This window comes from Carlito syrichta, unplaced genomic scaffold, assembly GCF_000164805.1.
Source record: "Carlito syrichta isolate Samal-C Ts95f unplaced genomic scaffold, Tarsius_syrichta-2.0.1 Scaffold301855, whole genome shotgun sequence".
Taxonomy (NCBI): Eukaryota; Metazoa; Chordata; class Mammalia; order Primates; family Tarsiidae; genus Carlito; species Carlito syrichta.
Window position 1 is genome coordinate 583,980 of NW_007245951.1, and position 13,797 is coordinate 597,776.

Below are 13,797 nucleotides of genomic sequence, written 5' to 3' on the forward strand. Positions count from 1 at the left end.
ACCCCTGAAGCAATACAGTGTTATCTCAAAGCCGATTTGGCTTCATTGCAAAGGTAGACTGTAAACTCTAGGGCAATCACTAAAAAAGTTTGAATGAAAACTAGTAACAAATATGGGAAGATAAGAATCCACCTGTACCAGGGATCATTTTAAATGTCAATGGTCTAACTACACCAATTAAAAGACAAACTGTTAAAATGGTTAATAAAAAAAAAAAAAAGCCAAGATACAACCTCACGCACTTTAAATAAGAAGAGACACATAAATTATAAGTAAATGAATGGAGAAAAAACAGCATGCTACCAATAATCAAAAGAAAGCTAGAAGCTACAATATACTGATATGTGAGAAAATCGGCTTCAAAGTTAAAAAATAAAAAAAAAATGCTATCCAGAATAAAGAGGAGGGGTTACATAATCTTCCAAGAAAACATGACTCTTACTGTGTATATACCTAACAACAGCATCACAACATGGGAGAGAAAAGCCAACAGAACTGCCCAGAGAAAGAGATGAAGTTGCCACAGGCTGAGTCTCCTTTATCCAAAACGCTTGGGACCAGGGAGTGGTTTCAATTTTAGAATATTTGCAAATACATAATAAGGTATCCTGCGATAGGACCCAAACCGAAACACAAAATTCATGTATGTTCATATATGCCTGATATACACAGCTCAAGGTGATTTCATACAGAGTTCCTAATAATTCTGTGCATGAAACAAAGTTTATGCAAACGGAACCATCAGAAATCAAAGTGACCCTGTCTCCGCCATTCACACAGACCAGCTGGGGCTGCTTGGTATCACCATCCTCCCGGACTCTAAATTTATATGCTACAGACAATGATGATTTCCCCACACTTACTGATACATAAGTTTTTTGGGTGTTTTTGTTTTTGTTTTTTTGAGTGTCTCACTCCGTCGCCCAGGTTGGAGTGCAGTGGCACACTCACGGCTACCCCAGCATCAACCTGCTGGGCTCCGGCAATGCTTCTGCCTCAGCTTTCTAAGGAGCCAGAACTACAGGTGTGTGCTACCATGCCTAGCTAATTTTTATTTTGTTTATTTATTGTAGAGACAAGGTCTTGCCAAGTTGCCCAGGCTGGTCTCGAACCCGTGGGCTCAGGCAATCTATTCACCTCGGTCTCCCAAAGTGCTGGGACAACAGACTGAGCTACGGAGCCCAGCCCCTAACTTCTTAACAGTTAAAAGTATGACACACACCATTAATGCAGTGAAATAATGCATCCAGGGCAACGAAGCAGCCCAGCAGCCTTTCCAGAGCCTCTGCCTCAGTTGCGAAACAGCTGCGACACCTAACAGAGGTCGGCTTTCAGGCTCCACCCGGATGCTGTGTTCTGGCTGAAAGGCAACTACCGCACACTGCATGGTATTTTTTTCAGAGGGACAAAACCTCCGAAGCAGCTGAGGGACCAGGAAGCAAGTCCTCCAGGGACGAGCAGACATTCTGCTGGACGACTTTTTTAAACATTTCCTCTAGCATCATCTGCCTCGTGAACAACTGCTTTGCCTAAGAAGTCTCTCTTCGATGTTATAAAGTGACATGATTTTTTGTTCTGTTATGAATGCACGCTACGCTAGTCCCTCAATGACAAGCCAATCACACGTTTTTGTTGTCTGCAGGCACTTTCTCTGCAGTGTTAACATCATCTTCACCAGTGCCTGCTGTAGCATCGTGTCAGTACGCAAAAAGCTACAGATTTGGAAGTATTGTGGATTTTTGGATTAGGGATGCTCAGCCTGTATGAGGGGACAGACATCAACATCTGTCAGTTAATGGACAGATTCAGAAGGCAGAAAATCCAGCACCATCAGCAACTGGACTGAGGGGTACCGACAGACCACACTTCACCCAGGAACAGCAGAACACAAATTCTTCCCAAGCTCACACGGAAAAACTCACCAAGGCAGATCACATCAAAAGCCATAAAACACCCCTTCACACATTTAAAAGAAACCATATAGCGGATGCTCTTATACTGCAATAGAATTAAACTAGAAATCAATAACAGAAAGATAGGTGACAATCGCAAAATACTTGGAAATGAAGCAACACACTTCTAAATACGTGGGTCAAAGCAGAACCCCCAAAAGAAATTTACAAATATTCTGAACTAAATGAAAATGAAAACAAAACTCTCCAGAATTTGTGAAGCACAGCAAAAGCAGTGCTTAAAAGAAAATGTACAACAATGAATGCAAGTATTTTATAAAAAGAAAAATTTTAAATCAATAATCTAAGCTTCCATTTAGGAAACCATAAAAAGAGTAAGCTAAATCCAAAATAAGGAAATTATAAAAACTAGAGCAGAAATCAGTAAGACAGAAAACTGAACATCAACAGAGAAAACTCAACTCAACCAAAAGCTACATCTTTCTTATTTTTCTTTTGATTCAGAGTCTCACTCCCTCGCCCAGGCTGGAATGCGGTGGCACGCTTATGGCCACCCTATAGCCTCGACCTGCTGGGCTCAGGTGATCCTCCTACCTCAGTCTTTCAAGTAGCTGGGACTATGGCATGTGCCACCATGCCCGGTTCATTTTCTTAAATTACTGTAGAGATGAGGTCTCGCCAAGTTACGCAGGCTGTTTGCAAATCCCTGGGCTCAGACAATCCTCTCACCTCTGCCCCCCAAAGTGCAGGAATGACAGGCCTGAGCCACTGGGCCCAGGGCATCTTTGAAAATTACCAAAATTGATAAATCTCTAGACAGGCTAAGTAAGACTAAAAACAGACCACAGAAATTATTAAAATGAGAATTCATGTAGAAGCTCCACCGAGGGAAAACAGGAAAAGTCAGATGAAAGAAAGCAAAGAACTACCCAGAAGAGGCAATGGTGTCCACAGACAAGAAGACTGAGCCTGCCTCCAAGATGTCAGTTCTTGCCAACAGGATCTACAGAGTAAACGCAACCTCAAAACCCCATAAGTTATGTGGTGCATACTGACAAGCTGATTCTGAAGTGGACACCGGGAGGCAACAGCCCCCGAACGTACAACACAGCATTGCAGGAGAAGGTCAAAGCCCAAGTGCTGACACAATCCAACCTCAAAACGAGTACAAAGTTACACTTGGTACTGGAGGAAGAAAAGACAAATGGGGCAATAAAACAGAAGCAACAACCCAGAAACAGACCTACATGAATACAGTCAACTGATCTAGAAGGAGCAAAAGGAAAAAGATAGTCTTTTTAACAAATGGTGCTGGAACAACTAGCCATCTACATGCAAAAAAGGGGGGAAAATTAAATAATGACTCTAGACATGAACTTTCACAAAAATTAAATCAAAACAGATCACAGCCGGGCTTGGCGGCTCAGCCTGTAATCCCGCGCTTTGGGAAGCCAAGGTGAGTGGATTGCCTGAGCCTGTGGGTTCGAGACCCACCCGGGTAACTTGGCGAGACCTCATCTCCACAATAAATCAAAAAATTAGCCGGTCATGGTAGCACACGTCTGTAGTTCCACCTACTTGGAAGGCTGAGTGGAAGGATCGCCAGAGCCCAGCAAGTCAAGGTTGCGGTGGCCGGGAGTGTGCCACTGTACTCCAGTCTGGGTGACAGAGTGAGACTTCAGATCATACACATAAGTGTGAAACACAAAGCATAAACTCCTCAGAAGCAAACAGGGCAAATCTACCAGCCAAGGGCCTCAAGCCGACCCTCTAGCTACCACACCAAAGGCACAACAACCTGCAAATGCAGTAAGGCGCGAGCTGTGCTTCACTGGCATTTGGAACTCAGGCTCTACACAGATACTGTCGAGAGGATGGGAGACAAGCAGAGACCAGGAGAAAATGCGTATTTGACAAGGAGCTGCTGTCCAAGTGATAAAGAGCTCCTTAAAATTTAGCAGAAAGACTTAACAATTAACAATATGACTTAAAAACAGGCAAAAGATCTAAACAGACACCTCACCTAAGAAGAGTTACAGGTGGCAAATAAGCTTATGAAACTCACGTGTCATTGACAAATTGAAAATTAACCCTCTGCACTTGGATGTCCCCTGAGGGGACGTTGAAGTGTAGCAAACCGCTGGAACATCCCCTCTCAGTGGACATAAAGAGATTGCTGGCAATTATACAGGACAAACTAATGCCGGTGCAAATTTAGCGAAACTATGTGTTTCCCTAAAGGTTTCCATTCAGATTGCACAAGATAGCAAACAGAGATGGAATATATACTAAGATACATGTAAAAAAAAAATTCAGCTGGCGTTATATAGGAAAGAATTGTGAGGTGCTTTCATACTGGTGCACAGACTGGGTAATAAATTACGTATTATTATTGTGGAAGAAAGGAAATGAGACTTTGTCCGCTCAAGTAGAAAGACACCAGGTGGAAGACATCAAACAAATTCCTATTGCACAACATGTATCAATGAACCTGCAATGTTGTGTCGGTGACTGTTTCCCATGCCGGAAAAATATAAGGCATAACATTTGGATTTTTTTGGTCATTAACAAGTTCCTCAGTATCCAAAGTTCCATCATAAGCCCCCAAATATCATTACAATAAAATATTCTGTCCCAACACTAGACTACTTCAAATGAAGTGATTCATTTTTTCACTACTTCATAAAAAAAGTGCAGTTGGGTTGCTGGTAGGTAATCCAAGAGACGTCTCCAAGTACAAAGGGTTAAAATAACAAGACGCTATCCTACACCTATTAAAATGCCAAAATCTCAAACAATGACACCACCAAGTGCTAGCAAGGATGTGGAACAACAGAAATTCATTGACAGCTTGTGGGAATGCAAATGGTACAACCATTCTGACAGTTTTACCATATAATCCAGCAACTGTGTTCCTTGATATTTACCCAAATGAGTCAAAATTGTCTGCCTCCAGAAGAACCTGCACACAGATACTTAGAGTAGCTCTATTCATCATTTCCAAAACTTAGAAACAACCAAGATGTTCGTTCAGTGGGTGATCGGATAAACTGGTACATCAGACAATGTAGTTTTATTTAGCGCTGAAAAGAAACGAGCTACCAAGCCATGAAAAGTCATGGAAGAAACTTAAGTCCATATGGCTATGTAAAGAAGCCAGTCTAAAAAGGCCACATCCTGTCTGATTCCAACTGCATGACCTAACATTCCGGAAAGGCAAAACCAAGGAGAAAGTAAAGATCAGCGCTTGCCAGGGCTCAGGGGAGAGAGAGGGATGAATAATGGGCACACAGGGGCTTTTGGGCAGGGAAACACAAGGATAACAGAATAATCTTGCTGGAAACTACAGACTTTGGTGACAATGCCAGTTTGTCAACTGAAAAATGCACCACTTTGTGTGAGACGCTGAGAGCGGGGAGGCCATGTGGGAACATTCCGGACACGTACTTCTCGCTCCCTTTTGCTTGAAACCAAAACTGCTTTCAAAAATAAGGTCTGTTTTTAAAATCCTTTCTAAAAACGAGGTACTAAACGATTCCAAAACTGAAAGTTCAAAAACACCTTAGTCTAGACTTCTTCTGTCATCAACGCTGGGCTAGAATGCCAGGAGCAGTGGAGCACACCTGTAGTCTCAGCTACACAGGAGCCTGAGGCAGGAGGATCAGTTAAGTCCAGGAGTTCCAAGTTCAGGCTGGGCAGCATAGTGAGACCTCATCTCTTAGGAGAGTAAAAAAGAAAAAAAGGGGGGAAAAAACACACTAGGCTAGATGACAAGGAGTGAAACCTTCAAAGATGAAGCAAAGTGACTCCGAACCCTGAATTTCACACCCAGCTACGTCACCAACTGAGGGCATATAAATTTCCATACAGATATGGGCTAAAACCTGCATTCCACATCCATCCCCTTTGGAAGTTACTGGAGGACACATCAAGAAATAAGAAAAGAAAAGCTACGTGAAGAGAGAATTCAGGAAACCACAGATAAAACCGAGGCACGTAAAAGTTCCAGAATGATTTGTCGTGGAAGCTGACGGAGGAAGGAGGCCAGGGACTCCAGAAAGGCCATCTCCAAGAAGCTGACCTCACACCACACCAGGGTAAGAGAAATAGCCCATACCACAGACTAGAGCTTGGCAACCCTAACACAAGAGCCTGGACAAGTAAAGAGGAAAGATGGATGTGACCAACAAAAAGGCAGGTCACACAGGCCTGTAAAAGACAAGGACCAGCCGGGCTCGGTGGCTCAGCCTGTCATCCCGCGCTTTTGGGAGGCTGAGGTGAGTGGATTGCCTGAGCCGGCGGGTTCGAGACCCGCCTGGGCAGCGAGACCTCATCTCTACAATCAATCAAAAAATCAGCCGGCCGTGGTAGCGCACGCCTGTAATTCCGGCTACTCGGAAGGCTGAGGCGGAAGGATCGCCGGAGCCCAGCAGGCGAGGCTGCGGCGGCCGGGAGCAGCCACTGCACTCCAGTTTGTGCAACAGAGTGAGACTCCAACTCAAAAAAAAAAAAAAAAAGACAAGGACCGTAGCCAGGTATGGTTGCACACACCTGCAGTTCCAGCTACTTGGAAGGCTGAGACGGAAGGATCACCAGAGCCCAGCAGGTCGACGCTGGGGTGGCCGTGAGCGTGCCACTGCACTCCAGCCTGAGCGACGGAGTCACACTCCAACTCAAAAAAAAGACAAGGACCTGAGCCTCACACATAAAAACTATGCCAAGACACATTTCTCAACTGTGAGAGACACAAATTCACACACATGATAACATACCCACTGGTAAGACTGTGGAGAGAGAGAAATCCTTACATATTGCTGGTTCGAATACAAAAACCACAACGTCTGTGAGGGGAGTCTGGTGTTTATTGCACATGAATTTAGGGTGTGACGCACTTCTCCTTCCAGAAATGTATGGGGTGACACAATGGCAAGACCTGTGAACAAGTAGCCATTGCCGCTATTACCTGCAACAGCAAAACGGTAGAAACAAGCCACATGTCCAGTAACAAGGGGTCACTGACTACGCGAACACAACACTGTCATGCAACAGAGCACCAGTCAGCTGTAAAAAGCAACGAACAGTGCTGCGGATACCACAGAGGGAGAGACCCCAATACATACCGCAATGTCCAGAAAGCAACACAGTAGATGTTAACTGGGCACTGGCACCAGTTTCTCACCAAAAGTGGGGTTATATCAGCCATCTGATAATCACTGACTTTCCCATGGAACAAGATTCCTCACGAGGCCTCTTCATTATATCTACTTGCTGAAGTGAAAAAACTAAATAGAACCATAATCTACCAAATAGACTATTCCATGACTCCAAAAGTTACACTTCACTAAACTGTGATATAGAAGAGAAACAAACTGCAACCGGAACTGTTTCACAGAGGCTCACTCAGACACAAGTGCCAAAACGAGACCAATGACCTCAACTGAACGTCGTGCAGACTCAGATGCTCCAAGGACCAAGACCAGTGCCTGAGTCAGGAACTCATCTGGAGTAAAAATGCCAGCTGACCCGTCCACGCACCTACGGACTCCCAACCCCATGCCGTATTCCTTCCGCGAGTCCACTACACTCGCACTTCCTGTTGTAGACAGGTTCCTGACACCTGCGACTTTAAGGGAAACACATAACGCAGATCCCTGACTAATGTTCTTTGGTTCAATGCTTTTTACGCTTAAGGGTGACATGAAACAATGGTTCTGTCATGCTGAACGCCGCAGTTTCCAAGAAACTACGGACGATGTAAGTCAGGACTCACTGTGCCTTTCCCTCTCTTAAAATGTCACTGGGAGTCTATCAAAGCGATACTCTGCCTGTCGCTCAGCAAATGTTATTAGCTCAGCTTTGCATGACAGATGACTCTGAGGGTGCAAAGTCAGGAGAAGGTGAGGGCATATCACTACACAACATTAAGAGAGAAATCAGACAATCCGAGAGTGAGCCCCTTCCAGCTGTACGAAGATGATCATCATCCAAGTCAGAAATATCACAGACCAACTCCAGAGGAACAAATATAAACCCTTGGGGTACCCAAAAAAGTAAATGAAGTCTACCAGGCAACAAGAGTCACCTCCTCACAGGTTCCCATCAGCTTCTTGGTGCCTTGCTAGAGGGGGTCAGTCTAGCATCAAGAGACTTAAGGGACGCCTCCAAATGAAACAGAGACTAACAACAGGAGACACAAGAAACTCATAAGCAGCCTAGCTAATACCAAAATAGCTTTCTAAAAGAGTAATGTACATCTCCTGAGATGTTTATTTCATAGATAAAAGCAGTTCCCAAGTATGAGAACTTACAGAAGCCAGCCAAAATGACACACTCCTGTAGCCCCAGTGGCTCAAGAGGCTGAGGCAGGAGCATCACTGGAGCCCAGAAGCTCCAAGACCAGCCTGAACAACATGGACCCCATCTCTTTAAAGAAAAAAAAGGTGGGTGGGTGGGGGGATGCTTCTTGCATTTTAAGTTGCTGATTGAAATTTTAAAAAGGATGAAAAAGAAATTCAATAAATTCCCCCAGAAAGAATGAGAAGACAAAATAAACTGGGTGGGGAGGAGGAGGCGGCGCACAAAATTCCACATTGTTAAAGAATAGATCTAAAGATTGAAAGTCTAGTATAATTACTGAAAAAGATACACACTAATATATACTGTCATAAAGTTTTAGATACATAAAGACAATTCTAAACGCTTCCAAAAAGAGGAATAAATCACTGGACACACACAAAGGATAAGAAAAAAAAATTGGCTGGGCAAAATGGCTCATTGCCTGTAATCCCAGCACTTTGGGGGGCCAAGGTGGGAGGACTACTTGAGCTCAGCAGTTCAAAACCAGCCTGGGCAACATAGCGGGACCTCGTCTCCACAAAAAAGTCGAAACATTAGCCAAGGGTGGTAGTGCATGCCTGGAGTCCCAGTTACTGGGAAGGCTGAGGTGGGAGGATCACCTAAGCCCAAGTTGAGGCTGCGGTGAGCTGTGATCGTGCCACTGCACTCCAGGCTGGGCCACAAAGTGAGATTCCGACTCAAAAAAAATTCTTTTTTAACTGAAAAACACTCCTGTCAAGAAACTTAACCAGCCAAAGAACTGACTGAGCATGAGGACAGAATAAAGACAATGCCAATGCAAGGTCTCAAAAAACCATCCTCTATGTACATTTTTGAAAAGTTATTACAATCTCAAACATGCACAAAAGTAGAAAATATGAGTGAATACACGCCACCTGCAGCTCAATCAACCCACTCACTGCCTATTCTTGAACATTCTTGAAGATGTGCATGCTTCCCCTAGACAAGAGTACGCAGCAAAAAAAAGAGAGGACAGAGTATCCACGAAACACAGAGAATCCAACATAAAAATGAGAAAAAAGGAATTCCTAGGGTGGCAATACTGAACAGATCTAAAAGCAATCAACACAAGCTATAAAAAAACAAAAGGTGCTACAGATGGATTACCTACCACACTTGACTGTGCAGGAAGTATACTAAGGGGTTTACAAAGCTGTTGGAGAGTTTATGAGGCCAAATCTCTAAGGAATTCAAGCAAACAGAAAAGAAAAGCAACCATTAAACTCCAAGGAAAGCAAGATGACCTACCAGAAGAGTGTGCTGTATTACTTGGCTCAATAGAGTTCAATATTTATGTTAATTACAAAAGAAACAACACATACAATTTTAGCCAAAAACATTCTTTAGAAGACTAGTTCCATAAAAACTGCCAAAATCCTCAAGAGAAAGTCAACACACACAGTATCTAGGATTAATGGATCAAGAGGAATCCATATACTCTTTATTATTTACAAAATTAAAAAGGTAAAAATCAAAATGAGTTAAAAGTATTACATCTGGAGTACCTACGGTTTGTGTTAATAAGGCTTTTAGCACTACTTGACATCTTCAAATATGACGATTTTTTATTAATGTGATAACTAAAAATAAGTTTCCTAAAAAAAGGTAACAAGGACAAAAATATTTGTTAAACTTGAGTACAGGGTACATGAATAACTGCTATGTTACTGTTATTCTCTGAACCATAAATATGACTAAAGAACGGCATAAGGCCGGGTACAGTGGCTCAAGTCTGTACTCCTAGCACTTTGGGAGGCCGAGGTGAGAGGACTGCCTGAGCCCACGGTTCCAGAACAAATTGGGCAACTTGGCGAGATCTCATCTCTGCAATAAATTTAAAAATTGGCTGGTTGCAGTGGTGTGTTCCTGTAGTCCCAGCTACTTGGAAGACTGAAGCAGAAGGATCACCCTAGCCCAGTAGGTTGAGGCTGCGGTGGCCGTGAGCATGCCACTGCACTCCAGTTTGGGTGACAGAGTGAGACTCCAACCAAAAAAAATAATAACAATAATAATGTCATAAATGGAACATATTGCAATCTTTGGAAAACTAGTAAAAAAAAAAGGGGGGGAGGCTAACACCTAGGGAAAAACACGTGAAACAGAACTAACACTGTATTACTACTTGCTGCCGCCCAATGTCCTTAGGCATGCACAAATTATGACGTTAGTAACCGACTAAATTCCAACACAGTGATACAGGTAGGAAACCGAAGTTAATGTTCAAAATAGAAACTGCAGGTATGTCGAATGAGTCCCAGGGGACTGGGAAGGTGTCTGCTTTCGAAACTGCTTGCTGTGTGTAGGAAGCGTTCCCTTCCTCTCCTGCATCCTGGTGGCCAGAGGTGCTGTACTGACTAGGTAAGAGAATACTGAGCCACACAGCACTGATAAGGAAGAAACAGCCCCACAGTCTCTTATGCGATAACATCGAACAAGAGGCCAACTAGACTCGACCCACAACCTACTTTGCCTTTAGCCCTATGTCATATGCTGTGGGAAACATCAAAGGAGAAAACGTAAGACCAAAGCACCTACAGAATTAATCATCTCTCCCTTAAAAACATAGTCTCTCTGGTTTAGTTCCTTCAGTTACTTACACCACACTTGACATCACTGCTAATCAGGCAGCTTTTCTCCTAACAAGGGGAGGACTTCTTCATCAATAAAGGGGATAGAGACGTTGAGTTTGGAATAGTATACATAAATGAAATGGGAAGTGAATTACAATTTCAAGTGACAAAGACCTAAGAGGTTTCTCTGGTCAATAACTCCTGATGGCAATTTTTCCAAATAATGAGAAGAAATAAAAATATTTTATTGTAAACAGTATGATCAACAATATTGCAACTGTCAGGCACCTAGTTAAACAACTTGACACATATATCATCTAGTCTTTAACCCCAATAGGTATATTAACAGTCCCCATGTATACAGATGAGAAAATAGATTCAAGAAGACTAAAAAACAACCAGCTTTGACCAGGCATAGTGGCTCATGCCCGTAACTCCAGTACTTGAAGAGGCTAAGGCAGGAGAATCGCTTGAGCCCAAGAGTTTGAGGCCAGCCTAGGCAACATAGCAAGACTTCGTCTCTCCAAAAAATAAAAAAATTAGCGAGGCTTGATGGCATACACCTATAGTCCCAGCTACTCAGGAGGATGAGGTGGGAGGATCACCTGAGCACAGTCTGGGGAGGCTGCACTGCACTCCAGCCTAGGTGACAGAATGAGACCCGATGGGGGGTGGGAGACACAGAGAGAAAAAGGGAAGGGCAGTAGGGTGGGGAGGGGAGGGAACCATCGTCTGCATAGCTAATAGAGGGCTGAGATTCTGAATGAGCAGCTCTCAGATGACTACACTCAGTCACCACTAACGCAAATGAATCATTGATAAATAGTGAACAATTATATCAATATTATCTTTATAAAAGAAGTTAAAATAAAGATATGAGGTGCTAGCCGGGCTCAGTGGCTCAGCCTGTAATCCCGCGCCTTTGGGAGGCTGAGGTGAGTAGATTGCCTGAGCCTGCGGGTTCGAGACCCGCCTGGGCAGCGAGACCTCATCTCTACAATAAATCAAAAAATCAGCCGGGCATGGTAGCGCATGCCTGTAATTCCGGCTACTGGGAAGGCTGAGGCGGAAGGATCGCCGGAGCCCAGCAGGTCAAAGCTGCGGTAGCCGGAGCGGCCACTGCACTCCAGTCTGGGCGACAGAGTGAGACTCCAACTTAAAAAAAAAAAAGATACGGGGTGCTTATAACTCTTAATCCTTGTGGTTCCCCTACAAAGAACTCCAAATACTTTAGTAAACAAATATCAAAAATCGCATAATAACCAATTTTATAGTACTAATTTTGCTAGCGTTAATCCTTAGATTCATTTATCAAAGAACCTTAAAATGTCATGATAGACTCTTCCAATGTTCAAATGTATGCCTGAAATGTAGAAGAATGTTAAATCCTCCCAAAAAAAAAATCACTTACCTATTTTATAGTATATCTTATAAGATTTTGTTTATCAGTCGGGCTCAGTGGCTCAGCCTATAATCCCAGCACTTTGGGAGGCCGAGGTAAGTGGACTGCCTGAGCCCGTGGGTTTGAGACCAGTCTGGGCAACTTGGCAAGACCTCACCTCTACAATATCAAAAATTAGCCGGGCATGGTAGTATGAGCCTATAGTTCCAGCTATTTGGAAGGTTGAGGTGAAGGATCGCCGGAGCCCAGCAGGTTGACATTGGGGTGGCTGTGAGCATGTCACTGCACTCTAGCCTTGGCGATGGAGTGAGACTCTGACTCAAAAAAAAATTTTGTGTTTATCTTTGTTTTTTAAAGGGGTAAAAAGTCTAAACTTCTATGTAAGTTGTATTAGCTATGTGCCACAAAAGTAAGAGAATTACTGTAATTTTAATTATAATGTCCATGCCAATAAAGTTCCTTCAAATAAACATACAAGAAATTCTGAGTTTATCTTTTTTCCTAAAGCTGCTCTCAATATACTAAATCTCACTAAACCCAATTCATCTGACACCTCACTTTAAGTTTTTCTTCCAAAAAGAACTCACTTCTTTACTATAATCCTATTAAACAGATATTTACAATTCACTTGCTGAGTTCACTGGATACGTACAACTTGCCAGAAGATCATACAAGAAAAAAACTTTGATGTAACCTCCCCTTTTAAGAAAAGCAAATCTGCTCCTTCCTACGTGTACATGTACAAAACACGAGAAACCGCCAAGCTTCGAAAGTAGCAAACCACTAGGTACAATGTGGAAAGCACGCCTCCACTTCACACTTGTTTCAAATGCATTCTATGAAATATGCACAGAAGCGTGTTGCCTACCTGCATCAGCTCTGGACCGCTGGCCAGGTGTCTTTCCAAATGGGGTCTTCATTCATCTGTATTTATGTGAGCAGCAGAGCTGCTGGACTAGGGTGAAAATTCAATATTCTCCAATTTGAAACTTGTCACAGAATGTTAGTGTTCTCGTTAATCCACCATCCAAGTGTCTCTTTTACAAATTCGGCAAAAATACGTGAAATCACAGGCACTCTGTAAAATAGTGAAACAGTTCATTACTAGAGCATCGAGAGAGCACACTTATGCCCAGCGAGACATTAAACATAACATGAAATTTCAAACATAAGTATTAGCCAAAATGCGCTTTGTCCCAAAGCAATTCCCTTTATTTCCTAAAACCTGGGCTCCTAAGAAGGACAGAACAAAGTAGAAAGAAGGAGGCGACAGACCCTTCAAAGAAAAAGAGAGGCTGGGCGCAGCAGTTCAAGCTTGTAATCCCAGCACTTTGAGAGGCCAAGGCGAGTGGATTGCATGAGAACAGCCTGGGCAACTTGGCAAGACCTTGTCTCTACAATAAGTCAAAAAAATCAGCCAGGCATGGTAGTGCACGCCTGTAGTTCCGGCTACTTGCAAGGCTGAGGCGGAAGGACTGCCTGAGCCCAGCAGTTCGAGGCTGCAGTGGCTGGGAGCGTGCCACTGCACTCCAGCCTGGGTGACAGAGTGAGACTC

At 43.4% G+C, this 13,797-nt stretch overlaps 1 protein-coding gene across 1 annotated transcript in view; it reads right to left on the minus strand.

Moving 5' to 3' along the window:
- The window catches only part of SPIN1 (spindlin 1), a 50,438-nt gene that overhangs the window by 29,794 nt on the left and 6,847 nt on the right, over positions 1-13,797 (minus strand). Inside the window, exon 2 of the mRNA XM_008055449.2 lies at positions 13,111-13,320. Coding sequence (XP_008053640.1) covers positions 13,111-13,162 — 52 coding nt within the window. The 5' untranslated portion in view covers positions 13,163-13,320. The remainder of the gene's footprint in view (positions 1-13,110; positions 13,321-13,797) is intronic.